Here is a 27,945-nt window from a genome sequence, read left to right as displayed (position 1 = left end):
CTGAGAAATATGTAAGAAACACGCCCCTTTCTTCCCATGTCATTCCTCCAGTTCCTCCTACTTCCACCTAGAGGCCCATTGAGGATTTAAAAGACCTAGGTTGAGGCCTGAAGAAGGAAATAGCACCCCACTCCAGTACTCTTGCCTGGAAAATCCCATGGGTGGAGGAGCCTAGTAGGCTGCAGTCCATGGGGTCGCTAGGAGTCGGACACGACTGAGCGACTTCACTTTCACTTGTCACTTTCATGCATTGGAGAAGGAAATGGCAACCCACTCCAGTGTTCTTGCCTGGAGAATCTCAGGGACGGGGGAGCCTGGTGGGCTGCCGTCTATGGGGTCACACAGAGTCAGACACAACTGAAGCGACTTAGGAGCAGTAGCAGCAGGTCGAGGCCTGGTGCTGCGCCAAAAAAACCATGTGATCTTGAGCAAGTCATTTAATTTCTCAGAGCTTCAGTTTATGCCTGTAAAATGAGGGAATTGGGAAAGTTATTCTTAAGATTCCTTTTAACTCTGTCTTAAGGAGAGGATCATGTTGCTAAGCCAGCATGTTGTTGTTTGTTCACTGTTGTGTCCGACTCTTTGCGACCCCATGGGCGGCAGGACACCAGGCTTCCTGGTCCCTCACCATCTCCCGAAGTTTGCTCAAACTTAGGTCTGTTGTGTCGATGATGCCATCCAGCCATCTTATCCTCTGTCGCCCCCTTCCCCTCCTGCCCTCAGTCTTTCCCTGCATCAGGGTCTTTTCCAATGCCAAAGCTGAAAAGAAGCAGACACAAATACCACCTATTCCCACCTGCCGTCAAACTCAGGTCCCACCATCTTAAGCCATCAGAGCCTCTTGCCAGGCTTGCTGGGAGGCTTCCCTTCCCCAGAATCCTCTTCTGCCTTTTTGTCTCTTTCTCTGCTTTTATTTTGTCTCTTCTTTGACCTCAGCCCCTGCGGCTAAGAAACATCAAGGTCCCTGACAAGATGGGGGGAAGTGGCACTGCCTGACATAAACTTAAGCCTAACCAGGCAGGGAAAGTGAAGGCAACGGAAAAAAAAGCTGCTTGAAAGGCAGGCTTCCAGCCCTCCTTCAGATGCAAGGTGATAGGGGAGGAGGGGAAGAAGGACAGCCAGTGACACTGGCAGATAGATCCTTGATTGGGAACAAAAATCAGCAAGATAACATGCAGACAGACTCGGTCTGCTATGCTGCTGGAAGGTTATCAGTTGCTCCAGCTTTGGTTTGGAGGCCTTGGGAGCTGCCCCACTGCCCCGGGGGGCCTCGTCCTTCCCACACCCAGAGCAGGGTTTAGTGACATGTGAGTCTGATTCTGTGCAGAGGGTGGCAGCCTGTGTCTAGGATGTGAGCAGGGCTCTCCCCATGGCCCAGCAAACCCCTCACCAAACCATTCACACTGGCCTGGCTGTGCCCAGGACCCCCAAAAGGCATTTGAGGTATCACACTTGAATGAGCTTGCTGGTATCTGCTGAGAAAAGGCCTTGCTGCAAGTGAGATCCGGTGGGAGGGGCTTGGAACACTTTTTTTTAAAGCAGATTTCATAGAAAACAATGCTGAGTTGGTGGCAATTGGAGTGGGTGGGTATTAGTTTCCAGTGGCTGTTGTAACAGTTTATCACAAACTATTGGCTTAAAACAACAGAAATTAATTCTCTTATGGTTCTGGGGGTCTGAACTCCAAGATGAATCTTCTGGGGATAAAATCAAGATGTCCCCAGAGCTGGTTCCTTCTGGAGGCATCAGAGAGGATGTTTCCTTGGCTTTTCTAGCTTCTAGAGGCCATCTGCATTCCTTGGATGGTGACCCCTTCCTCCATCTTTAAAGCCAAGAGAAAAAATTCTAACAAATGATCATTGTTTGAAGTCACTTAAAAAAAAAGCCAGGAGTATAGCATCTTCAAGTCTCTGATTCTGACCCTCTGCTTCTGTTGTCACATTTCCTTTATCTCTGATCCTCCTGCCTCCTTTAATAAGAACGCTAGTGATGGGCTTCCCCGGGGGCTCAGTGATAAAGAATCCGCCTGCCAACACAGGAGACACGGGTTCAATCCCTGGTCCAGGAAGTTCCCACATGCTGCGGAGCAACTGCGCCAGTGCACCACAACTACTGAGCCCCCATGCTGCAACTACTGAAGCCCTCGCACCTAGAGCCTGTGCTTCACAACGAGAGAAGCCACTGCGATGAGAAGTCCGGGCACCGCAACTAGAGAGTAGTCCCCACTCACCATAACTAGGGGAAAGCACTCACAGCAATGAAGACCCAACACAGCAGAAAAAATAAAAGAGAGAACCTTTGTGATTAAGTCCCCAGTCCCACCTCTAGCATATCACTCTAGATTTGGTGGCTTAAAAACCAGAAATTAGTTTTTTTCACAGTTCTGGAGGCTAGTGTCTGAGATCAAGGTGTCGGCAGGTTTGGTTTTTCCTGACGCCTCTCTCCTTGGCGTGCAGACGTCCCCCTCCTCCCTGGGTCCTCACATGGCCTTTCCCCTCTGAGCACACCATCCCACGTCTCTCCTTGCATCCGGTTTCCTCTTCTTTCAAGGACATCAGTCAGATTGGATTAGGCCCATTCTGATGGCCTCGTTTTAACTTAATCGCTTCTTTCAAGGCCCTCAAAAACATTCTGAGGCACTAGATTAAGGTTTCAACATATGAATTTGCACTCTCCATCTCAAAATCCTCACTTCATCACACCTGCAAAGTCCTTTTTGTCATGTAAGGCAATGTTCGTTTACAGATTTCGGGCCTTAGGATGGGGACCGTTTTATCCAGGCCTACCTACCTGTCTACCAACAGGAGCAAATGGACAAGGTGGAGAGGGCCGAGAGACAACTTTGGGAAATTTGTTCCGGATGGTATGTCAGGGAAGCAAGGAGTCAAGGAGGCTTCTGACCCCTGGTCTAGGCTCCTGAGAGTCCACAAAGTAAGACTCAGGGGCTAAGGAGGGCGCAGCTTCATCCTGGAACCTAGGGGCATCTTGAGTCGTAACTGAAGAAGCCTTTACTTCCCAGCCTGTGAGAAGCAGGCTAGGACCTCTCACACCATCCTGGGAACAAAAGAGGATGAGGAGCCTGAGAGACAGGCCCTAGGATTTACGGAGCTGCCGGAAAATGAGAACCAGGGCCGCAGCCTCCTGAGCCCACGATTAAAGCTAAAAGGGTGCCAGCAGCACCTGGAATTTCCTGCCCTCCTGCAGCTTCCTCCTCACTGTTCAACGAGGGGCCATAGGGGACCCTGGAGGGGAGAGAGGTCCCAGGCTGGGCCACTCTAGGCTGTGTAGCCATGGCAGTCTCACAAGGCTATGCTCCAAAGGGGCCACCGTACTTGGGAGTTAGTGCTCTGCAATCTCTATCTTGGCATTTTTAATGATTTTATCTCTGAACTTAAGTTTTGGAAGTGCAGTCTGATGAGGCAATGGAGCCTATGCTGGGGGTCCTGCCGCCCCCGATGGGTTCTCACCCGTCCCCACCCACAGCTGTCACCCTCCATTCCCAGCAGGGACTGGGTGCCAGCACAGGTCTGGGTTTGGCTCTGGTTAGGGCACGTGTGCTGTCTGTAGCAAATTGTGGGGCAGAACGCTGCATGCCTGTGGGGATCTGCCCAGAGTATTTCCTTGTCTGAGTGATCTGGACATTAAATAACAAATGAAGAACCACCATGACAGACTGAGAGGCTGTGGAAGGAAGGAAAAAGCTTTGCTTTTGCTTTTTGAACAAGAATCTCTGCTCTTTCGTTTTGTACCAGCCCTTGCAAATTATGTAGCCGTCCCTAGTTCCAGGATAAGGTACAGAGCCAGTCAGTCCCCTAACCTGTGGTTATTTTGGGAGACCCTCCTATGTCCTCAGGAAGCTTCCTTAGTTCTTAGAAGGAGCTCTTTTCCCTGTGGAGACCAACGTGCATCCTCTCTGGGTTCTTCTGCTCAACCCTTCCCCAGGGTGAGGTGAGGGTGAGGAGGCCACATGAAAGTGCTATAAACAACAGATGCCACAGGTGGTTTATTGAGGTTCAAACGCCAGCCCCTCCCACTATAGGCCTCGTGTTGGCCATAACGCTAGGGTCCCAGCAGTCTTTCCTACCAAGGATGGCCAGGTCCCAGGGCTTACAAAACCTTCCATAGTGGTCTCTAGCTGTTGGGGGGAACCCCCTCTCCTGAAGAGGAAGGGTCTGGGATTGAAGGAGCAGATGCTGCTCTCTGATTAACTGACAGTATGACCATCCCATTATGGAAGGCACTGCTCACCTATTACCCTGGGTCTGGGATGTGGAGGTGTCTGCGCTGGCGTCATCGCTGGGCCCCTGAGAGTTATGGTAAGGACTAATAAATTAGTCAGCAATGGGAGGTGGTGCACAGGCATCTCTGTCACCCAGGAAGCGCTCAAGAGAGACCAAGGGCTCTTGCCAGGGGGCAGGGGCATGTTCCCAACCCCCGCCCCATACCCCGCCATGGGCCTCAGAAGTTGTTATCGATGTTCCAGACGTCCCCGCTCAGCGCGTTGGCTGCCCCCTGCAGCGTCCAGGTAAGCAGGGCCAGCTGGCGCCGGAAGCGGCTCTCCTGGAAACCCAGGCCCCTTGCCACCTGGGAGGAGGTGGCCCCGGGGCCGCCGGCGCGCAGCAGCCGCACGTGGTCCAGAAGCGCGTGGAGCGTGTGGTCTCCGCGACCCAGGAGGATGTGACGGAACGGGGAGTCGGCCGGCGACACGTACTGGGACAGGAAGTAGAACTCCACCTGCGCCGAGAAGGGGACGAGGTCGAAGTCTGAACCGCAGTTCCAGACCCACCTTGGGACCTCCAGCGCGCTGAGTCAATACTGTTTAGCAGCCTCTTTAAGGCCCACCTCCTTTTAGCTACCCAGTCAGGAAAGACCTGTACATGACGTCACCAGTAGTCAGGTAGGATGCGCCCTCCCACCGTGTTTCGGATTGGATCCCTTTCTTTCTCCCTTGAGCCTCCAATCCTGCATCTAGGACTCCCAGCCTTCCTTCCTCTCCCATTCACTTCCCTGCTCAAAGCCTCAAAGAACCGTCTATCGTCCTCACCTCTCCACACCCCTGTCATTCCTGCACCCCTCCGTGAATGTCCACAGCCCAGAGTCAAAGGTCAAGGGGACAGGCCGGCCCTTAGGAAGTGCCTAACCCTGGGTCCTCACCCTCTTGACTCATATGTTGTTCATGAGACAGCCTCGCTCCTAGCCCAGTTCTCCCACCTTTCTGCCAGCGGCTCCAGTTCCTTCTCCTCCCACCGGTGGGCAGGTCCAAGTTTTGACCTCCACCTTCCTGCTCTTCTCATGACCTATAATACAGTGGTTTTCACCCCTGGCTGCACATTAGAATCACTTGGGGAAGGTTTTGGGGTTTTGTTATTGTTGTTTTTTGAGGGGCGGCATCCAGGGATCTTAGGTCCCTGAGCAGGGATCAAACCTGTGCCCCTTGCATTGGGAGCACAGAGTCTTAACTACTGAGCTGCCAAGGAAGCCTCCAGCCTGTCCATTTTTCCTTCCAAATGTCTCACTTCAGGTAGTATTTGCCACCCCCACCAAAAGCTCAGCTGCTACTAACTTCATTCCCTCTTCAAGCCATCACAATCTGGTTAAGACCTTCCTAAAATTCCACTTTGCTCACATCACCTGCCTGCTTAAAAATCTTCCAGATTTCCTTGATGCCCCAGACCCCCCAAACCCAAACCCCAAAGTTGATCCCTAACCCACTCCCCTCCTCTCCTTCACAGGGCTTCTGTTCTGGCTCTGCTGGTCCACGCCCTGCCCCCAAAGAAGGCCAGACCTGTCTCACTGCCATGCCCTTATTCTTGGTCTCTCCACCCTGAAACATCCTTTTTCTGCACCAACCCAAGTTCTGTCTGTTCTTCAAGACCTATATTATAGTCTAAAGCAGGGGTCAGCAAACTTTTTTTCCTTCTTGCAAAAAGCCAGACAGTAACTATTTTAGGCTTTGCAGGCCATACTGTTTCTGTTGCAGCTGCTCAACTTTGCTGCTATAGCACACAAGCAACCACACACAATAGGAAAACCAGTGAGCATGGCTGTGTTGCAATAAAACTTCATTTACGAAAACAGATGGCAGACCAAATTTGGCCTGTTGGCTGTAGTTTACCAACCCCTCTTTAGAGCCACGAAGTTCTCTGGGTCTGGCTCAGCCCTGTTTCAGGTTCTGACGCCCTACCTCTTTTATTTTTTTTTCTTTTTTAGCCCTACATCTTTTACTCTCCAGCTCTGAGTGTGAATCGTTTCTTATGGCCTAATCGTGTCCAGATGGCCTTTATCTCTTGGGGAGCACATGGCAACTTCAGGGGGAGGAAATGTCTTTTTGTGTCTCTAGAGCCTAGCACAGTAGGGGTTAGAGCAAGATCTGTGAATGAAAATAAACCAAGTCCAATCCAAGAGAAAGGAGCCAGGACAAAAGAGCAAGAGGGGTGGGTTTGTGAACAGAAAGACAGTATGACAGAAAAAGGAAGCAGGGGAGAAGGGGGAGAGAAAGAACAAGACCTTGCAAAGGCCAGACACAGCATCCCCAAACCGCGCATGCAAGTGGGGTTCCCTGTTCACCCCACACTCACTGAGGATGGCCCTGCTTAGCATTTTGCTCTAGAGACTTTTCCCCACACCCACAGCCCCTATGCACTCAATTCTAGGCACTCAAAGGGTTGTAGAGTTGAGTTTCTGGGGTAAGGAAAACGAAGAGGGGTTAGAACTGCAGATGGGGTGCAGGTTGCAAAGTATTCAAAGCAAGAGGGATTGGCAAGGGAATAATAATAATCTTGTGTAACTTTCACATGACTTCTCCAGGCAGCCTTTCTGGGGTTCATCCATCTCACCAGAAGGAAGAGGGCTCTCTATGCTCTGAATTTCTTAAGCTTTTGGCACCTCCCGAGCCATAATCCTGCACCTCTTAAGAGTGTGGACCACCGTGGACATGCTTGTGGGGAGGGGGTGGGTCGGCAGTGGGGAACCGGAGGAGGCGCGATTTGTCTTAGTTCTGCAATTGCGGTAGCCGGGCAACTGTAGCCAAGGGGCCGGCGCGCCGTGTCTCATCACTTTGCCGGCAGGCCTCATCGGTGGCTCCAGCCTGGCGGGCCCGTGAGCAAAGGACTGCGAGTCTAGGACTAGCAGCGCCGGGACGACAGAGACCCGTGAAAGCGAAGCGAGAGGAGGAGGGCAGCGCGCAGGCGCCAGGTCTGGAGGTGGGACCCGGGCCTTGAGGAGGGACCGCCGGAAGAGGGCGGGGCGGCGCGGAGGGCGGCGGACGGGCTGGGCTGGGCTGGGCCTCACCCGCATGATGCGCACGTTGTACATGCGCATCAGCCTCTCGTCGCTTTCCTCCGAGCTGTAGATCTCCTTCCGCAGCTTTTCGGCCGCCCGGATGTAGTCCCCCCGCGCCGAGTACACCCACTGGAGGGTCAGCCCGCGGGCCTGAGGGCAGAGGCACAGGCTGGGACCGGCGGCAGGGGCCAGGACCCCGGCCTAGGGTCTGGGGGTGGGGGTCCAGGTGCTGGGGGGATGGGGCTGGAACCCTGGAACTGGCAGGGGTGGGGTGGGGGGTATAGGGGGACAGAAGCAAGGGAGAGAAGCCCTGTGCGGCCGGGCGGGTGCCAGCGGGGTCCCAAGGGCTTAGTGACTGGGGCGGGTGTAAAGGGGCCAGGTTGGCAGAGGGGCCCTAGACCAAGGGGGAGATGGGGCAGATCTCCCTGGCCCGGGTGGCAGGTTCACGGGATGTGGCGCGTCGCTCCCCACACCCCACCAGAAACCCGGAGCCGGATTGGCGTCTCGAACCTTGAGGTCCCCAGAGAACTCGTTGAGGCTGCCGATGTGCCTGAGGACCACGTCCCCGTAGCGGCCGAAGTCGAGGGGCAGCAGGTGATCGTGGCTGAGCCGGATGAGGAGCTGTCCGGCGAGCTGGGCCACGGCCTGGGCCACGGCGGGCAGGCGGCCCCGCAGTACTCTGTGCAGGTTCTCATAGGTGTCATCCTTTGTGTGCAGGAACGGGTATGCCGGGCCGTCCTGCCGGGACAGGGCGGGGAGCGGGTGCTGGCCGCGGGCACGGTGCGCGCAGGCCCAGGGGCTACCGCTCTGGGACAGGGCCTGAAGTCTCACCTCCAGGAAGGAGAACTCAACGGCAGGAACCCCCGCAAAGGCCGTGAAGGAATAGGCGCTGCTGTCCATGGGCAGCGGCCGGATCCTGGGGAGGAGCGGGAGGGGCAGGAGGGAGCGTGTGACTTCAGGGTCGCTCACGTGTTCCCCCCTCCCTCCCCTACACACACAGCTCTCCTCCCTGCTCGCCCCCACTTACACCTCGGCTTCCCAGCTGTGGTTGGTGACCACCACCTGCTCGTAGAGGGTCTGCCCACTGCGGTTGGGAGAGTCCACCTGGGGGTAGGGTTGTGGGGGGGGAAACCGGTCAGGCTCTAGCGGCCAGCAGCTTCCCTTTATCCCCTGCTCCTGGCCGGGCTCTTGCCTGCTTCAGAACGTTCTCAATGAGGCCGATGAGAAGGGGGCTGGTCTTGGCGTGAAACTTGTCATCCCCTGCGGAGAGGGAGGGATGCCAGGCCTTAGGCTTGGCACCCAGGGGCAGGGTGTACCCGATGGGGGCCAGGTGTTGGCACTGCTCCCCGCTCACCCAGCACTGCATTGTCCAGGCTCACATAGACCACGGCTTTAAGGTGCAGCACGCTGAGGTAGCCCTGTGGGTGAGGGTTGTGGAATGTGAATTACCCCTCCTACCCCCTCCCCACCTCTCCCCATTGCCTGATTCCCTACCCAGGACCCCAGTTACCTCCAACCACTCCATGGAGCCCACACTCCCGAAGTCACCACCATCCCAGCTGATGAAGAGAAGACTTCGTCGGGGCTGGAAGCCTGGGGGAAGCGGGAGGAGGTGGGGGAGGGGGTAGTAGGGGGGGGAGGATGGCTTGGCTGGGGGAGCCAAGCAAAGACCCCCACCCCTTTGTCTTCCTCGGTCCTGGTCCCCTGGGATCTCTCCTTCCCTCCCATCAAGCCCCCATCCCAGCCCATCTAACCTGGGTCTGCCCTGACTCAGCTGTATCAGTGATGGGGATTGCTTGCATAAGGCATCTCCGGATTAGTCTTCGCTAAGGACTATTAGTACTTTCATATTTAAGTGAAGAGATGGAGGTGAAGTGACTTGCCTGGGGCCAAGCAGCCAGGACATGGAGGAAGCCAGGTTTGGAGCCCAGGTCTCAGTGGCCACCCTCCAGCCTGTGCTCCTAACTGCCTCTCTGCCCCGTCCTGGCTCAGGCCACACAGCCCCAGCTGCCCAGCCCAGGTCCAGGTCCTGACCTTACCATTGCTCACCATGGAGGAAAAGGTCCGCACCAGCTCCAGCAGTATGGCGGTCCCCACAGCGGACTTGGCCGCTCCTGGGCCCCACGCATCCCTCTGGGCCCCGATGACCACATACTGATCTGGGGGAGGGGTGTTGGGGGCCCACCTGTTACGTGGGCAGAACCCAGATTCTTCTCCCTCGACCTTGGGAGTGTCCCTTTCTCGAGGACCCTCAGATCTCTGCAGCCCCAGCCTGCAATCCTGGCTGTCCCTAAAGAGTGCCTCTCCTCCCCTTGGCCCTTCCCGGCTGGTCTGCTCCTTCATCGAGGTGCCTGGGGTCATTCTGGACTCCATTATCTCCCTGATCAGCATGTCCCTCTGTCCCTCACTGAGTCCTGATAGAGTTTTCCCCTTTTAAATCTCTCTCTGACCCTTCCCACTCACACTCCCACCACCAGCATCCTCATCGGAGCCTCATCACAGGCCTCCATGTGCCGCTCCTCCAGTGCTTCTAGGTACCACACTCCTCAGCTCAAGAACTCTGATTCCTCACTGTTATCCACATCAAGTTATGTTTGAAAGGCTTGTCTTTTGTGGTCTGACCTCCCTTTTATGCTCTAACATCATCCAACTTAGGCTTGTTCACCTCTGGTGCTAGGGAACTCACTACTGTGCAGAGCTGCCTGTTCTGTCTCTAGACAGCTTTGACCATGAGGTCTTATGCCACCCACCCACCCCCTCAGTCCCAGCCCGGGGCCAACTTGCCAGCCTCCTCCCCCTCTCCGGCAGGGTGCGTGTGATGCTGGGCAAGCGAGCACACCTGGCTCCGAGCGGCCCTCGATGCAGCCAAATATGTTACTGATTGGGGTGGAGGCCCTGTGGTTGCTGACCCCCAGATGCAGGCCTGGCCCAGGGCCCAGGCGATAAGGGGAGACTGGTAGGTGTCCCTGCCATTCCTGGGGGGCCACAGGGCCTTCAAGCTTCCTGGAAAGGGGTGGGACAGAAGGAATTAGTGGCAGAGAGGCCCAGGCTATAGATGAGTCCAAAGTTCCCCCTTCACTCCTTCTCTCCCTCCCACCCTCTGGCTCCAGCTCTCTGCATCTGTGCCCTGGCTGAGGGGCCAGGGCTGCCTTGGACAGTTGTGCAGCTTGTATCCTGCTCAAGGGTGCCCAGCACAGGGTGTCATATGACCTGGAGTTCCACTCACCAAAGAGTGGCCCCTGGCAGGAGGCTGTGCCCACCCAGAAGAGCCGTCTTGTTCTAGCTCACCCAAGACACCTTATGAGCTAGCTTCAGCCTACCTCTCCCTGCCTCCTCCCCTCCTGGTCCCCACATGGTCCTCACCTCAGAAGGAGGGAGGCAATGTCCGCACTGATGGGCTGGGCTGGGATGCTTGGGAGACCCGAGGACTGGACTGGAGGGAACTGGGTCTGATTGAAGGAAGGGAAGCCAGGCGTATAGGGGTCCCCCGTCCCCAGGTGCACCTGTTGGGAGAGGGGTGCCCAAACTGAAACTGGAAGCCAAGCTCCCAGAACAGCATGCCAGCCTCATCCTAGGCAGGGCCCTACAGCCCAGGGACCCCAGGAAGGCACTACAGCTCCCCCAAGACTCACATGTCCATACACAGCCCGGTGACTGGACAGGCTGAGCTTGTGTGGGCCCTGGGAGAAGTCTGCCGGGTCCGGATATATGAGCACTCCTTGGGCCCCAAAGTCCTGGGCACTGGCCACCTGGGGAAGGCACGTGACTAAAGGACCCCTTCTCCCAGAAAAAGCAGATTTAGAAGGGAAGAAAATGCAAATAAAAGTGGAATGGCAGGGCCTCTGATCTATAGCTGTGGGCACCGGGCAGACCTCACCTTCCGCGCTCCCTCAGTGCCTTGGCATTCCCCAAGCCCCGTATTCCCTCCTGTTTCTGTTCCCCACCCCAACCTCCTGATTCTGTTCCCACCGAGTTTCTTACAGCCCATTTGGTTCTCCCTTTTCTCCCTCGGACAGCCTCCTGGACGCTTCCCATTTGCCGCCATCCGATGCTCGGGCTCCCCAGCGGGCACCCTCCCCGTTCCACTGCCCCAGGTTCCATCCTCCGGGAGCCCTCACCTTCTGGGCAAAGTTGATCACTCCCAAGCGCACCAGCAGGAGGCGCCCTGCCGGCTCCACACCCCGAGCCCGCAGCTCCTGCAGGTCCTCCGGCCGCCCGTAGTGGGCGTACACCAGCTTTCCCTGGGGAAAGGAGGATGGGGAGGCCGTGAGGCGCGTCCAGGGAGAGGACAGGCCGCCCCATCCTGGGGACCGGGCAGGCTCACCGTGGCGTTGCCCGTGGCGCTGTAGGGGCAGTAGACGTCGGGGTCCTCCAGTGGCAGCTGCTCCCCGTGCTTCCCGGAGGCATCAACCCAGTGCAGGGTGTTGGGGCGAGCCCTGAGAAGTCGGGGTGGTGAGCGCCCCACCGACAGCCCCACCCCCCACCCCGCCACGCCCCAGCCCAGCACTCACGGATCTGGGAACTGCAGGCCCACGTAGTGCGTATCCATCCACACGTGGTCCAGCCTCCGGCGCAAGAGCTCAGCGCGAATGTCCTGAGCCAGGGCTGCCATTCCGGCCGACCCGGCTACCCTTTCCCGAAGACTGGTCTGCCTGTGCAGGGAGAACGGGGATTGAGGTGCTGGAGGAGGCAGGGGCTGGGACATCTGAGTGCCTGGAGGAGAGGGCTGGGGCAGGGAAAGATGCCAGAGGTGCAGGGTGGCCCCAGCCCTGGGCAGTGAGGGGCTCTTAAATCTCTCCTGCCATGACTACCAGGGTCTCCAGGACTTCCTTCTGCTTACGCCTCAGCTTCTGATGGTCAGGGGTCCTCTCCACCATCCCTGAGGTTCTCCCTGGGGCAGGCCAAATGACCCACACCACCAATCTATCTACTGTCCCCTCCACATGTACACGCACTGGTCTGCGCTTTGCCCCTGGCGTGAAAACACTTTTCTTCCAAAGGCCTCTCCAGGCAGAGGTGAGGGTCCTGCTCCCCTCTCCTCCTCCAGCTGGGCCTCGTGGGGACACCTTCTACCACGGTTGCCGGTAGAAGCTGGGGTCACTTGTCTTGGAGACCTCACCCTGTCTTCTTCCACAGTCATCACTTAGCTAGCCAGCCTGCCGTCACCTGAATGCTCCCTGATCGTCCATCCCAGCTGTGCCAGGGCCACCTCCACCCCCAACACCCTACGTGAGCTCTCTCTAAACCAGCTCCACCTGAGCTCTTTCCCTGGCAAACAAAGTCCTCCCTCCTCAGGATCAGACTGAGCGCCCCTTCTACCTTTCGCCTTGGCAGAAACCTGGCTGTCCCCTGGGGAGCCACATCTCCTGCGGAACACTTGAAGAAGGCAGCCCAGGCTTTCATACCACCAGAGCCCAGAGAGGACGCATGCTCCTGGCTCCACCGCACACATTTCTGGCCATTTCTCCACAGGTGAAACTCTCTTCCTTTGAAGCCTGTGCCATCCAGTAACCCCATCCCTTGTCCCTCCTCACTACGGCTCTTATCTTCTAGCCAGTTGGTCACTTATCCACTGTCAGTGAGAACTCTGGCATCTGGCCAGCCACTTCCCCGGCCACATCCTGAGTCTTGTCCCCAGAAGTCCATCTTTGGAATATTGATCTGATTTACTGAACACCTACTAAGTGCCAGGCAGAGTGGTCAGTGCTGGAGACTCCAGGATAAATAGGACACAAAATCTCACTCTTTGACTGGAGCTTTTCAGCTTGAAGCTCACTCTCTTAGCATCACCATACCTGCTCTTCAACCCCATTGGACACTGCATGCTGTCTGATTTCTCCTTATCTATCAGTTCTTCCCCGGCTTCCCTCCTTCCCCAGCCTAGAGGCATACATCACCTATTGCCTGCTCCCTCTCACTGCCTTCCTCTTGCTTCCCTGCCCTTTGATGGCATCCACAGTGCCACACCCCACCCTAGACCTGTCAAACCATCCACTTACTCAGGCTGTACCCAGACTACCAAGTGTTGCTCAAGAAAAAAAAAGTCCATGCATGTTGCTGATGCCATAGATTTAAGATCTTCAAGCAAAATGGATCCAGCAATGTATCAACAAATAATGATACACCTCGATCAAGTTTATGTTGATCTCACGAAGACAAAGAAATCTATTAATACAAATGACTACATAAACATTAGATAAGAAAAATCATGTGATCGCTGCAATACATTCTGGAAAAATGTTTGAAAAAATTTTTGATTCTTGTTCCTCTTTTCTGATCATTAAAAAAAAAGTCTCAGTAAGCTAGGAATAGAAGGATACTTCCTTAATTCACTTTTAAAAAGCTGACTGGGGGGATTCCCCAGTGGTCCAGTGGTTGAGACTCTGCTTTCACTGCTGAGGGCCCAGGTTCAACCCCTCAGTTCCCCTTAGTCAGGGAACTAAGAGCCCTTAAGCCAGTGCGCCATGGACACAGTGACAACGTATTAGAAAAACATTCCCATGAAAGTTAGGAAATAGGTAAGGGTGTGTATTATCATCATTACCTAAATTCATATCTTCTCCAATGCAGTAAGAAATGAAAAAGACCTAAAAGATATAAGCCTTTTGAAAAGAAGCTATGCATCTCTCACTAAATATAGATTACATGATCTTCAACTTGGATAACTCAGGAGAATCTACTGAAAAAATGATTCCTGACATCTTCTCTGGACCTACCGGGTGGCAGGTCCTTCCCAGTACGAAAAGTTGACCTCAGCAGGACAAGAGATGGCATCCCCACCAGATTGAGAGACAGTCTCTCCCCACAAATGCATTTGCTTCTTTTTCTGGTTCCCTAAACCCCAATTTCTCTGAGCCCCCAGAGCTCCCCACTGCCACAGGTCAAAACCTCCTCAGTGTGTTGTTCAAGATTTTCCTGGGTCTGTCCCACAGCATAGGTGGAGGCTGGACCCCTCCTGTGCTTATTCAGTCAGCTCCCTCGGCTCCTAAATATGCCCTCTGCAGTCTCATTTCTGGAAGCCCCCACCCCCACCCCCCAATGCCTGCCACCCTTCCCAGGACCACTGAACAGGGAGGTCAGGGGGGCAGGTGGCAGGACTCAAGGTCCTGGGCGAGGAGGACTCGAGATGAGCGGATGATGGTTTTTGAGGGCCGAACGGGACAAGCTGATCCTCACCTGATGGTGTCTTCCAGACGACCCTCCCCCAGGAACCGCAGGAACATGGCCTGGAGGTCACTCCAGTACAACGTGCCCTGGTGAGAGTCTGGGCTCAGCTCATCATTTATGTCCTCGCTGACCACCATGACGTCATCCCCGCATGCCTGGCACGACCCCCGGAAGGCCACGTAGCCCAGGAGGAAGGCTGGTGGGTGGCAAGATGGAGATTCTCCTTGTGCCCTTCCCTGGACCCCAGACATCGCCCCAAGCCCAGACCCTCCAGTGGGAGTGGGGGTGACTCTCACCCCCAGTGAAGATCAGGAGGGCTGTCAGGACCAGGTAGGGGGCCGCTCTCCGTCCTGCTGCTGCCCAGAGTCCAGGCTTTTGCCGAGCTGGTCGAGAGCCCACGGGCTCAGGGCCCCTCAGCTCCATGGGGAAGAAGTGGGCCGGTGGTTCAGTCCCCTCCTCCCCCTCTTCCTCTTCCTCCTCCAGGCGTCCCTGCTGGCTGCCCTCCACACGCTTGTAGATGGTCTGAGAGGGTCCTGGGGACAACCTTTGCTGTGGGGGGGCGTGGTGTGCATGAAATTGGGGAAGGGGAGTAATCTGGCAATAATAGTGACTTTGGGGTGCCATGAACACAAGGCAGGGAAGAGGGTCCTGAGAGGCAGGCTGGAGGGCAGAGTTAGAGATGGGAATGGGAGGAGTTGGGGAAGGGGCTGGAGGACCTGGAGAGAAGGCCAAGGGTCTCCCAACCGCGCCCGATCTTACCGCTCTTCGGAGTAGACCCCCAAGCTGCTCCATGCTCGTGCCCCCTCTTGAGCCCTGGAGGCTGTCCCCCACCCCAGTGATAAACCGTTTGTGGGAGCCCCAAGAGGCCCCTTATCGGTCCTGGCAGGCAGCCTGAGCCCAGGCCCTTCTTCACCTCCCCCCCTTGCAGGGTGGGGGCACAGTTCTGGCTTTAGTCCAGCCTTCCAGACATGGCTCCCCGGCCCAGGCTAAAGGACGGACGTGGGGCTCTGCCCTCCCCTGCCAATCCTTCCACAGTCCCACTCCTGCCCCTTTGTTGCAAAACAATCAATTTTTTGACCTTGGGGCAGACTTTGGCCTTTAGTTCCCATCAGGGCTGGGGGAGGGAGGCTGATGGCCAAGGGAGGGTGGAGTTATGGATGGTCCCTCCCCCCTCCTGCTTCTTCCCCTCCCAGTGTCCTAGGGGACTCTCCTAAGCTCCTTACCAGGAACACCTCTGCCCCTTCCTCACTGGCCTCACAGGCTCCCCAATACCCACGCCCTGAACACATTAGCTGCTCTCCCTGTTTGGACTCAAGGGATCCCCAGCTGAAGGGGCTACAGAAGTGTGACCTGGGGTTTGGTCTGTCCCATTGTCTGTCTGAAAGGGGGCCCTAGGCTCCTGCCAGCTGCTGGGGAGTGGGGTGCATAGGTAGGAGCACATGGTCAGGCAGGACCAGAGAGTGTTCCAGGATGGGGGTCCTGCCTGGAGTCGGGGATCGATGCCCCATCAGGCATCGGTGGAAAGAGTCCTGACCGAGACGTGGGCAGGGCTGGGTGACGTTGGACAACTTATGGTCCTCCGTGGGCACCCGCGCCTCTTTGGCGGCCAAAGGACTTGGACCACACGGGTTTCCATCTTTTTGGGGCCTGGAGGCCTCAGAACACACATCACAGACACAAACTGCTAAATTTTACCTACAATTCCAGGCCGAGAGCGCAGGTCCCCCAGCCCCGCGGAGGAACCCAGCACGACGGGATCTGGAATAGCGTTCAAGGAGCCGGTGTGTGGGTCTCCCTGGGAACCTCGGTTCCTACCCAAGCTGGGAGAGAAGTTCTAAGTTGCTGCTGGGGCGAACCAGTGCCCCAGTCCCTGCCCCACACTTGTCACCACCTAACTCCCCGGGAAAAGACGGCGCTGACCGGCTCACCTGAGCTGTGGGTCCAGGGGAGCTTAATCGCGGCCTCGCCGCACCCCGGGGCCCTCCTCCGGCCCCGCCCCGCCCTGCCCCCGGGGCTGCCTCGCGGCTCCGTCACGCCCCGGCTGCCTCCTCCCCCAACTCGGCTTCCCTCTGCGGCCTCATTGAGTGTCTCTAACCGTACTCGCTTCGTGATCGTCCCTGGATTGCGGACCCTCTGACACCCGAGGCCTCCGGGATCCCGCGGCTCTGCCCTCGCCCGCAGACTTAGCCCCGGTGTCCACCGTGTAATTCTGAATGGAGGTAGGTGTGGCCCTCCCCTCTCCTCTCTCCAGACTCCTGCTCCAACTGCCCACCCCCAAAGAGGCCAAACTTTTTTTTTCTTAAAACATGTTTACTCCATTTAACCCAGAAACTTCACAATCAAGAGGACAAGTGGGGAGGGGAACAAAAGGGGGGCGATGGGAGCGTTGGGGGGGTGGCTGTCGATCCTGCGCTTGCAGAGCCGAGGTGGGGGAAACCGTCTCTTTCCGTTCGCTTTCCATCCCCCACCGCTGCGGGCCGGCCTGTGGGTGGGGAGGGGGGCGCCCTCAGGGGCACTTCCGCTCCACGCACTGCTTCCCGCCCTCCTCATATTCCTGCTTGGAGATCCACATTTGCTGGAAAGTGCCCTGGGTGGGTGGGGCGGGAGGGCGGTCAGGGAGGCCCAGGAGGGAGGGAGAGCAGGATCCCCACACTCCACCCGTGGAGGTTCGGAATTTTCCCCCCCCAAGCCCACATTCCCCCTGCAACCACCAACTTGCCCCATCTCCCTGTCCCCTCCTTCGTATTCAGAGGGCGGATACCCGCTTCATACCGTTCAATCACCGATGCATTCACTGAGCATTTACTGAGCACCTGCGGTTCGAGCTGGGAGGTGGACCTTCAGCCGCAGGCCAGCGAACCTGCGCTCCAACACTCCATATCCCCTCTCCACTAGATACCCTGTCACTCCATCAGGCCTTACATGCCAAGTCTCCCTCCTTCCCAAGAAAAATCTTTCCTCCACCCTCCTCACCATTCCGACACCACCTAACATCAAGGTGGGGATGATGTCTTTACTCTGGCACCCCACACCACCCCACGTTGAAATACGGTCCGCCAGCCCTGGCACTTTAGACTGTACCGTCTCTATGATTACTTTCGTCTGCCTGAAAGTTAGTGTGTGTGTCTTGTTTCTGGACACACCTTCCTGGACCATGTCACCTCTCCTTTGGCGTCTGCTTACTGTGCCAAAGCCCCACCCTTCCCACCATCTCCAGTTTCCAGTGCAGAGCTCCGTGCTGAGTGCCGGACCCAAATTCTCAACTGTCTTCCGGACACCTGGTTCTCAGTGTCTCCTGGAACCTCACACACTCAACGTATCCATGACTGCTGTCACCATCTTCGCCCAGCCCTGGCTCAAATCTGCTTCTTTGGTCTTTCTCGCCTTCTACAGTTGCCCTGTCCAAATCCAGTGGCCCCTTGCCACGTGGAACACTTGCAATGGAGCTATCGAGCACTTGAAATGCAGCTAATCCAAGATGAAATGTGCTCTCGGTGTCAAATCTGCACTGGATATTGAAGACTAAATCCAAAGGATGTAAAACGTCTCAAATTTTATATTGATGACATATTGAAATGATAATACTTTGAATAAGTAAGTGTGTTAGTCGCTCAGTCGTGCCCGACTCTTTGCAAACCCATGGACTGCAGCCCACCAGGCTCCTCTGTCCATGAGATTTTCCAGGCAAGGATACTGGAGTGGGTCACCATTTCCTTCTCCAGGGGATCTTCCCAACCCAAGGATTGAATCCAGGTCTCCTGCACTGCAGGCAGATTCTTTACCAACTGAGCTACAAGGGAAGCCAATACTTTGAACATATTGGATTAAATACAATATATTCTTAAAACTTAATGTGTTTCTTTGGACTTTTAAAAAATATGGCTACTAAGCAATTTTGAATGACATACATGACTCATGTTACATTCCTCTTGGATAGCACTGTCAGCGGCCAGCATCCTGGGTCTCATCCTTGACCCCTTTCCTTCTTACCTCTCGTATCCAAACAGTGCCCACATTCTCAGTCAGACCTCTGATAAGCTCCCAACCCTCTCTTCCCCACATCCACTCTGCTGGCAACCCCGGGTCACAGTGGAGACCACTGTAGCCCTCTCCAACCCACTCTCTGCTCTGCAGCCCGGGTTGTGTGCTTAGTCTCTGAGTCGTGTCCGACTCTGTGTGACTCCATGGACTGTAGCCTTCCAGGCTCCCCTGTCCATGGGGATTCTCCAGGCAAGAATACTAGAATGGGTTGCCATGCCCTCCACCAGGGGATCTTCCCAACACAGGGATCACACCTAGGTCTCCCACATTGCAGGCAGATTCTTTGCCGTCTGTGCCACCAGGGAAGCCCAGGCGAGCTTCCTCAACTCTGGCCCCACAGCACCTACCCCCTGCCTGTGGCCTTGCCTGGCTCTCCCCTGGGGCCACACACCCTCTCTCCTGCTTTGCCTCCTGAGTTCTCACTCTTCCATCTCAGCTTGAAGTCTCCTTAGAGACCCCTCCTGATCCCTGAATGAGATCAAGTCTTCCTTTGAAGGAACACCCCACACATTGTGGTGACCTCCTGTTTGATTGTCTTGGCTTCCCGGCTGTCCCCATGCACGAAGGCAGGGACTAGGTCGGGCTGTCTGCCCAGGTGCACAGGAGGCTTGCCACGGCTGTGCAACTGACACTCTGCCAACCCCGAGCTATCTTCAGGGGGTCAGTCTTCTGTAGTCTGACCCTTGCTTCTGTCCCTTTGGGGGCACTGCCTCTAGCCAATACCCTCCTTGTCCTGTCATGACCCTGCTGTCCCCCTCTGTGTGGCTGACATCCGGCAGATGCAGTTTGCATCTTTACCTCTCTGCTCAATGTCTTGCCCCCGCCCCAGCAGCTGCTCCAGACTGAATTCCCCACCTACCGCTGCAGAACCACCCTGACTGCTGCCTTCGGTTTGTCCCTTGCTCACCACCCTATGCCCACTGCTACCCATCCCGTGACTCTAGGACAATAGAAAGAGCCTCCCGTCAAGGTCCCCTTGAATTCAGCTCATACCCCCATCCCCAAAGACTCAGGTCGGACATAACCTTCCCAGACATGCCTGTGGCCGTCAGATCACCTTGCCCCAAACCTCTAGGGGCTCACCCTGGCACACAGACCACCACAATCTCATCCCAGCCAACCTGTCCAGCTTCCTGTCCTCCACTCCCTGCTTTGTGTCCTGAGATCGCATTCACCTTTCTGGGAGCACTGACTGCCCTTTCATAAACAATGAGCGAATGAGGCGGTAGGCAAGGCGGTGGGGCGGTCTGGATCTACCCCACATTAGGCAGTAGGCCAGGGCCCTCCCCTCTCACCAGTGAGGCCAGGATGGAGCCCCCGATCCAGGGGCTGAACTTGCGCTCCATGGTGCTGTTGCTGGCGATGAGCTTCAGTCTCATGCTCTGGGAAGAAAGAAGGGCTGGGGGAAGCAGACACCTGGTTCTAGGAAGTGGGAAGGGACAGGGCTCGGAGTGGGGAGGCCATAGCGGGAAGGAGCCGCTTTGGTGGCCAGAATACTGGCTCAATGTGTGGGAAGGAGGAAGGACTTGGTGCTGAAGGGCTGGCCCAGGGCCCTGGCCAAGGGTGGGCTCCTACCGGTGGAGTCTTCTGGGAAAGCTCTCGATTGAGTCTGTCAGTGAAGCCCTGCAGGAGCGTGTTCCCACCCGTGACAATGACACTGCCGTAGAGGCCCTGAGAGCAGGGAGGAGGAGTGAACAGGCAGGGCGCGGCCCTGCCCTGCCCCCACACCCCCGCTTCTCCTGGACCCCTCCACCCAGATGCAGGCTTGGGCCTCACCGGACGAATGTCAATGTCGCACATGCCGATGCTGGTGGTCACCACGTGGCCCACCCCTAACATGGTGTTCCCCGACAGGCCCTGTGGAGAAAGGTGACTGGGCTTTGGGCCCTCTGTCCCCTCGCCCCAGACCCCTGTCATCCTAAGCTTCCCCCCAGCCCCGGGACCCAGGACTCCAGCCAGCCCCACCTTGACATTGGAGGGATCGAACAGGCCCTCAGGGATGCGGAGCCGCTCCGCGCCGTAGTCTGTGTTGTAGCCGTTGGGCATCTCGTAGTGCACTGTGGGCATCTGTGCAGCCACCCTGCCCAGGAAGGAGTGAGACTCTTCTTGGGGTGCTCCCGAAGGACCAGAGGACCCCCCGAGCCTCAGGCCTTCCCCTTTCTCACCCCCTACCCCAGCCGTGGGCCCCACTCACTGCTCATCGTAGGGAGAGTCTGAGACCTGCAGCACGGAGGCCTGGAAGTCCTGGATCACCTCCTAAGAGCCCAGGGACGTGGTGAGGGCTGGGCTCCCTTCTCAGGCCCCACTCCCACCCCACCTGCAGGGCCTCTGTCCCTCCCCTCTGCTTATGGTGGGGAAGGGCTGTGAGGGAGGGATTAGGAGCTGGAGGGGTGGTTTCCTGGGACCCTCTCCAGTGCCTCACATTGCACATGTAGTTATGCCAGGACTTGGAAACCTGGGGTAACTTCTCCTTCTTCTTCCAGTTTGGGGGTGCGCCCTCCCGTACAGGCTCCTGTAGGGGTACAGCCTGCGATCACCCTTTGCATCCCATACTGGCCCAACCTGCCCTGTCCACACCTGCCTCCCCAGCACTTGCCAGCTCTGCAGCTAATGGGCACCGGGTTCTCTGTTCTATTGCCCAGAAAAGGTGTTTCTCCCCCTTCCCTATTAGAGGAGAAAGAATGGGGAGAGCCCACCCCATGGATGCTGTGCACGCAGTCGGTACAGAGATCTAAAAGGCCTTGGTCAGAGAACATCGATGGCTTGGAGATTCCAGTAGGAAGCCAGACCTTAAGGAAACAGCCTTTTACTGACCCATGTTCCACGTGCGGATCCCTTGCATGCAGGGTCTCATTTAATACTTGCGGCAGCCCTACATGCGGTTTTTCCACTTTGCAGGGGAGGAAACTGAGGTTCAGGAGCTTTAGTCTCAGGCTGTAGGTCACACAGTTCTTCTGTGGCAGAAGCAGACCTTCAACCTGCGTCTCTTGGAGCCCAGAACCCACCACACTGGCCCTCATACACACATCCTTCTAGCAGTTGGCTGTGGGACCTTGGCCATGTCCCTCAGCCTGTCCGGATCTCTGATGCCTCAATTGCAAATTGAGGGCCTAGGATCCTCTTGGGGCCTGGCTGCTCCCCACCCTGATATCTGATGGGTCAGGGGGCTGACTGTCATAGGGTCAGTGCCCAGGACATCCCAGAGGCTCCACCTTGGCTGCGATCATGTAAGGTGGGATGATGTCAATGGCCATTTCCTGGAAGAGCTCTCGGCACTGCATGGAGATGAAGTCCCCTGCCAGGGGTGACTTGACAATGCCTGGAAAGGAGGGGGTGTCATTGCCTGGTCCCTCAAGGTGCCCCCGACCCCTATCGAGGCCCCACCTTGCTGCAGGACGTAGCCATCATGCACTGGAATGGCTGTCGTGTGGGTGGCCCCACTGTCCAGCACCAGACCTGTGGAGCGTCCATTTGCAAAGCTGGTACGGGAGGGGTGGGTCAAAGAGCCAGCAGCAGTGAACAAGGAGGCTGGAAGCTGATCTGGCCTACTCTCTACTTTCCTAGGTCCAGCCCAATCCCAGTCTGCAAATCTCTCCCTCTGGCTTGTGACTCATTTGCTAGAGAAAGGCAGCTGAGACCCTTTGCCACTTTTTTCTTATCTGAATCACACTTTCTTCCTCTATTCCTTTCTTATGAATATCCAGCCTCTCTTTTTAGTCTTAGTTCTATGTCCCATGGGATCCCTGAAATGAGGGTCTATATGGCCCCAGTGCCTGGCACAGGGTACTATGGAAAGCAGATCCTTTTAGAAAAATAAATGGGAAGGGAACATCTCAGTGTCATATACCCTTCCCTTCTCTCTCCAGCCCCAGCCCCCATTGTCTACTTGTCCCAACTCTCCATGTTCAGCCTGATCCAAGGAATGGGAAAGGACCACTGGTCTGGCCACCCCAAGATACAAAGCACTCAGCTCCCAAGGGCTCTTTGCACTAATGGGGCTTGGGGATGGGGGGTGTCTGCCCATCTAGGATATTTATCTCCATAGAATCAGGCCCAGCCTCCATCTCAATGCACCACAAACTCCACCCTGACTCTCCATTCTCACAGAGCAGCTTAACCCAGAGGATACGCAGTAAGCACAGCTGTCTTGCATAAGAAGAAAGCAGGAATGTTGTACTGCTCAAACATCAGCTCTGTCAGCTTCTCCCGTTTGGCCCGTGTGTTCCACTGGGGAGAAAGTGCAAGAGGGGAAGTTTCAGGAAATGAAAGGCACCAATCTATGTATACACCTTCCACATACACAGACCTGTTTTGCACTGAGGACAGAGGTCAGGTCCCCTGACCCTCATAGGTCTTTAGAATGTTGAAACTAGAAAGAATTTGAAATATCACAATTAAAACCCAACTGAAGAAAATAAAACTCAGCGAAGGAAGTTGGCCAAGATCACACAGAAAGCTCTTGGTAGAGCTGGGTCTAGAGTCACAGTCTTTTGACTCCTAGCACAATGCTTTCTACTGTGCAATACACACTTCAGGCCAACCCCCCCACCAAGACCCCAGTACATCCCTCTTTCCCACTCTAATCCTCTCAGAGATAAGAAAGCTGAAAAAGAACATCTTTCTGGGTAAAAATGTTGGATTGAATACAAACATTTACTTTTATTCTCTCCCAGGCTATGCAGGCAGTCGTGTTTGACTCTTTATGACCCCATGGATTGTAGCCTACAAGTCTCTTCTGTTCATGGGATTTTCCAGGCAAGAATACTGGAGTGGGTTGCCATTTCCTTTTTTAGGGGAATCTTCCTGACCCAGGGATTGAACCTGCAACTCTTAAGTCTCCTGCATTGGTAATATAGTCTCCTGCCTTACCACTAGTGCCACCTGGGAAGCCCTTATTCTCTCCCAAGATCCCAGCAAAATTATAATAAAGGGAGAATTAGAAAAGAAGAAAACCAGAAACCCACAAAAGTCAACAGGCACATAAAAAGATGCTCAACATTTTTGGTCATTAGGGAAACGCAAATCAAAAGCACAATGAGGGACTTCCCTCACGGTCCGGTGGCTAAGACTCAGCACTCCCAGTGCAGGGGACCTGGGTTCAATCCCTGGTCAGGGAACTGGATTCTATATGCCACAACTAAAAATCCCACATGTTGTAACATGTGCTACAAACTAAGACCTGACACAGCCAAACAGATAAATATTTTTTAAAGATGAATAAAAAGTAACATTCATGGGACAGGAAAGAGCTCCTGGAAAATAAAAATAGAGGAGCAGAAATTAAAAGCTTTATAGAAGAGTTGAAAAATAAATTGAGGGAATATCTTGGAAATTAGAGGAAAGAGAATAAAAATAGAGGAGCAGAAATTAAAAGCTTTATAGAAGAGTTAAAAAATAAATTGAGGGAATATCTTGGAAATTAGAGGAAAGAGATACATAAAATATAAAAGATGAAAACATTAGAAGAAGACCAGTTTAGGAGGTACAAAATCCAAATAATAGGATTTCCTAAGAGAGAACAGAGAAAATTGAAAGAAATAAATCAACAAATAAGTAATTAAATTTTTAATTGAATTGAAAGACATAAGTTTCCAAATTAAAGAGACACATTGAGTGTCCAGAGCCATGAACAAAAATAAACCAATATTATATTGTGAAACTGTAAAACACTGAGGACAAAGTGAAACTTTTATAAACTCTCAGAAACAAAAATAAGTTACATCAAAGGATCAGGAAGTAAATGACCTTGGCTTTCTTGATGGCAACAGTAGATGTTGGAAGGCATTGAAGAAGTGCCTTCAAGATTCCATAAAAAGGGATTTCCCTGGTGGTCCAGTGGCTAAGACTCTGCACTCCCAATTCCGGGAGACCGGGTTCAATCTCTGGTAAATGCCTGCCACAACTAAAGATCCTGCATGCCACAACAAAGACTGAAGATTCCATGTGGCACAACTAAGACCTAGCACAGCCAAGTAAATAATTTTTTAATAAAAAAGTTCCAAAGAAAAATTATTTCCAACTGGAGCATTATACCTAGCTAACCTATACATCCAAGGTTAGACATGCAAAGTCTCAAAAAGGTTACTTCTTATGTCCTTTCTAAAGCAGTTACTGGAAGATGTGCTCCATGAAAACAAGGGAAAAAATCAAGAAAAGAGTCATGATCCACAGGAAACAGGACTTGTAATACAGGAGAGAGGGGCAGTGTTTTCTTAAGATGAAGGTGAAGGGAGATGTCAGGATTATAGCTACACCTTCTGCATAGAAGCTAACTAGTCTACAACAGAGCAGGTCAGTAGGCTCCTGGAGAGATTTCTTGAAGATGAAATTGATGGAACACCTAAAGCAATTAATATCTTGAGGAAAGATAAAGATAACTGATGAATAATTTCAGGTCACATTATTAAGTAGATATAAAATGAAGAAAAACAAAGAAAATTTTCAGTGCTAGAGAAAACAAATAATTGCACAAGAGAGGAAAATAAATAGTTTATTGCCTGTCTCAGGCCTGATTAGCATATATAATAATAAGAGTATAAATACTGAATCTTAAAAACAAAAAACAAAAAACAAAAAAAACACCCTAAACTGCAACAGTATTTCTAGTAAGAAAAAAAAATGTGTGTGGTGTGGGTTGGGGAGGAAAGAGAGCTAAGTGCTCATTTTCTATAGTGGGAAACCCATAGATAATACCTAGAGCTAGAAAAATTCACAATCAGTGATTTATTATATTTAGAGATATAAAAGGTAATGGCAAAAAAAAAAAAAAAGCTAAAAGAGAGAAAAGCAATTGTCTCTGGAAAAGGGATAATAGAAGGAAGAGGCTATGCATGGCAGTTTATAGATAAAATTGATTCTATATAGGTGTATATAACATTGACCAAAAATTTCAGTTAAAAGGTCACACAGGGACTTGGGGGGTGGGGCATTGTGTAAGGATGACTGCGGGAAAGGCAAGTGGAGAGAGCAGGAGAAGAGAAGGAGGCATGGAGACTAACACAGGGAGGAAGGAAAGTGGTTGAACCTGACAGAGTTGGAAGGAAAGTTTGAAAAACAAAGAAAGAGGAGTGACTAATGGCTTGAGGAGAGGTGAATGTTCCACCCCAGGGCTGGACAAGGGACTGGACTATGCACTTACCGGGGCCTCTGACATGAGCACTGGGTGCAGGTTTGGCTCAGACTTGACATGCTTGCTGTAGGTGTGATCCAGGATTGCACGGAAGCACTCCCAGTCCTCAACTGGGGCCAGGACATCAGTGGAGACATGAGGGTGGGTAGGCAGGGGTCCAGAAACAGGAAGGAAGGAGGGAAGCCAAGTCCAGGGGAGGGGAAGTGAGACAAGGTCCAGCAGAAATCCCCCCTTTCCCAGGAATCTGGTGGACCCTTGTGAGAAACCAGGCAGCTTTGGGAAGTAGTAAGGGCATCCCTGGGACTTGGGCAGCTGCAAGGAATACTCCGTGAATGTGGGGCCCTGTGCCCCGGGTTGTGGGGTGTGGGTTCTGGGTCTGTGTCAGGAGCAGGTAGTGGGGGCCCCATACTCATGCCATTCTTGAGGGGAGACATGACTTCCGCTCCATCTCGAGGCACGTGGAGGGCGTTGGTGTCGATGTGAAAGATTTTCCCTTTCTTCTCTTTCTCCCCCTCCAACTCCAGCCCGCCCCCCTCCTCCGCGGCCAGCAGCCCCACCGTGGTGGGGAAGTCAGCCTGGAGCGGGGCATGGACAGGAGAGAAAGCCATATCTTGCAGGGCCCTCAGCCCACCCCCTGGGTTTACTCCATATTCCCGCTTAGCAGAGCTTTTCTCTGGGCGCTGAGAGCCCTGGATGACTGGGAAGCCTGGAGGGGAGCCCTAGGATTTGGGCAGGGGGCTGGAAGGCTCACCTTGGGGCAGTCCTCCCCAGCGTACCCAGCGCGGACTGAGAAGGAGCCAATGTCAAAGACCAGCGCCCCCACCTCATCTGTGCGGGAGACAAACTTGTGAGGGGTTATCTCCCAAACTCTCTCTCCATGGATTGCTCTGAGAGGAGATCCCGGTAGAGCCACCTTCAACCCAGAAGGGTCAGGTGGGAGCTCGGCCAGGAGTTCAGGGTCCTGGGAGTGGGAGATCAAGACTCCAAAGTCCCTTTCTGCCCAGTGGCCCTGTTCAGGCCACTCTCCTTGCCTGGCTAGAGGCCGGGCGGAGACAGGTTGAATGGTGGAGAGGTTGGGCCGGGTACGCGCAAGCATTCTGAGGAGGGTCGAAGGTTGGAGTGATGCAGGACCCAAACCCGGGGCTGGAACCGCTCGAGCGCAGAGGTGACAGGCCCCAGGGTGCCCAGAGCTTGGGTTGCGTGGGTTCGGGGCGCTTGGATTCGGGCGAGGCCGCGCCAGGCTGGAGATCCCGAAGCCCGAGGCTCGCTCACCTCCGCCGTAGACGCCCCCGCTCATAGTGCCCTCTCAGCGCTGCTCGCGGCCCGTGGGCGGCGGCAGGATCAGCACCGAGGCGGCCGGACAGCTCCCGGGATCCCGGGCGGGGCGGGGCGCGCGGACCGCCAATCGGGAGGCCAGGTCCCCCGCCCCCAATGGCGCCGCCGATTGGCTGAGAGGAGAGACAATAACCCGGCCGGGGGCTGCTGCTTTAAAGGGCCAGACACCTCAACCTTAGGTGGCGGGGAGGGGATTGAGGGGAGCGAAGACCTCGAGGCTGGTCCTAAGGGACAGGCTGGAAGAGAGCAGGACTACACAAGAGATTCCTTGTCCATTCGAAGACCTGGGGGTGCTTGAAGGCGTGCTCCTTTACTTTTACAAATAGGATCTAGGAGAGGGCGCCATACTCTTGGAGACGTGGCCATTCTCAGGCTCTTGAGCAAGGTTCTGCCATACCCAGGACTGAATGAAACCTCGGGGAGACAGGGAAGGGAAGAAGGGAGGGAGAGGTACGGGAGGGGGTGTGTCTCCATTTTCTCCCTGTTTCTTTCCATCTTTGTCTTTCTGATGGACCCTCTTTTCCTCGTTGGTCCCTGTTGGCATACATACACACATGTACACACATGGCTCTCAGCTAACATTCACCTCTCTTTCATCTGTTTTTCTCAGGAGTTATTTATGAAGCAAGTAGGTTTTCCCCTAGTAGGCTACTAAGTCCTTCTGGGCTTCCAGTATGAGGCCACCCCCACAGCAGTTTTGATAGAGAAGGGGAAGGAGCAGTTCTGACAGCCTGGGTCAGCGGAGAGACTCTTATGTGAGCATGTGTGTAGGTGTTTGTCTGTATGTATGTGTTTGAGTGTGTCAGCATATGTGAGCACATGTATGTGTATGTTAGTCATTTTCAGTCATGTCCAATTCTTTGTGGCTCTGTGGACTGTAGCCCTCTAGGTTCCTCTGTCCATGGGATTCTCCAGGCAAGAATACTGGAGTGGGTTGCCAATCCCTTCTCCAGGGGATCTTCCGGGCCCAGGGATCAAACCTGGGTCTCCTG

The 27,945-nt window shown here is 54.6% G+C and overlaps 2 protein-coding genes and 1 long non-coding RNA gene across 3 annotated transcripts; 1 reads left to right on the top strand and 2 right to left on the bottom strand.

Moving 5' to 3' along the window:
• Positions 1–3,983: 3,983 nt before the first annotated feature.
• On the bottom strand, positions 3,984–15,240 carry TFR2 (transferrin receptor 2). Its single transcript, XM_055561477.1, has 18 exons — positions 15,208–15,240; positions 14,745–14,997; positions 14,458–14,644; positions 11,793–11,933; positions 11,606–11,717; positions 11,400–11,522; positions 10,914–11,030; positions 10,645–10,784; positions 10,121–10,284; positions 9,321–9,440; positions 8,792–8,874; positions 8,636–8,699; positions 8,474–8,541; positions 8,309–8,385; positions 8,113–8,197; positions 7,792–8,019; positions 7,291–7,431; positions 3,984–4,734 (listed from the first exon to the last, which is right to left on the bottom strand). The coding sequence occupies exons 1-18, from the start codon at positions 15,238–15,240 to the stop codon at positions 4,459–4,461; spliced, it is 2,412 nt and encodes an 803-aa protein (XP_055417452.1). The 3' UTR covers positions 3,984–4,458.
• A 1,022-nt stretch (positions 15,241–16,262) lies between these two features.
• On the top strand, positions 16,263–18,033 carry LOC129637539 (uncharacterized). The gene is made up of 2 exons (XR_008707511.1): positions 16,263–16,667; positions 17,842–18,033. It is a non-coding gene; the product is annotated as an uncharacterized LOC129637539 (long non-coding RNA).
• Positions 16,762–26,915, bottom strand: ACTL6B (actin like 6B). The gene is made up of 14 exons (XM_055561731.1): positions 26,891–26,915; positions 26,370–26,446; positions 26,028–26,193; positions 25,628–25,728; positions 22,619–22,716; positions 21,874–21,968; positions 21,702–21,808; positions 20,912–21,001; positions 20,684–20,745; positions 20,455–20,569; positions 20,266–20,346; positions 20,065–20,160; positions 19,785–19,871; positions 16,762–17,035 (listed from the first exon to the last, which is right to left on the bottom strand). Exons 1-14 carry the CDS (start codon positions 26,913–26,915, stop codon positions 16,955–16,957), a joined length of 1,281 nt encoding a protein of 426 aa, XP_055417706.1. The 3' UTR covers positions 16,762–16,954.
• Between the last annotated feature and the right edge of the window lie 1,030 nt (positions 26,916–27,945).

The sequence above is a fragment of the Bubalus kerabau genome, chromosome 23 (assembly GCF_029407905.1).
Source record: "Bubalus kerabau isolate K-KA32 ecotype Philippines breed swamp buffalo chromosome 23, PCC_UOA_SB_1v2, whole genome shotgun sequence".
In the NCBI taxonomy this organism is placed as follows: domain Eukaryota; kingdom Metazoa; phylum Chordata; class Mammalia; order Artiodactyla; family Bovidae; genus Bubalus; species Bubalus kerabau.
Note: the sequence above shows the minus strand (reverse complement) of the source record. Positions and strands in the feature narration are given on the sequence as shown.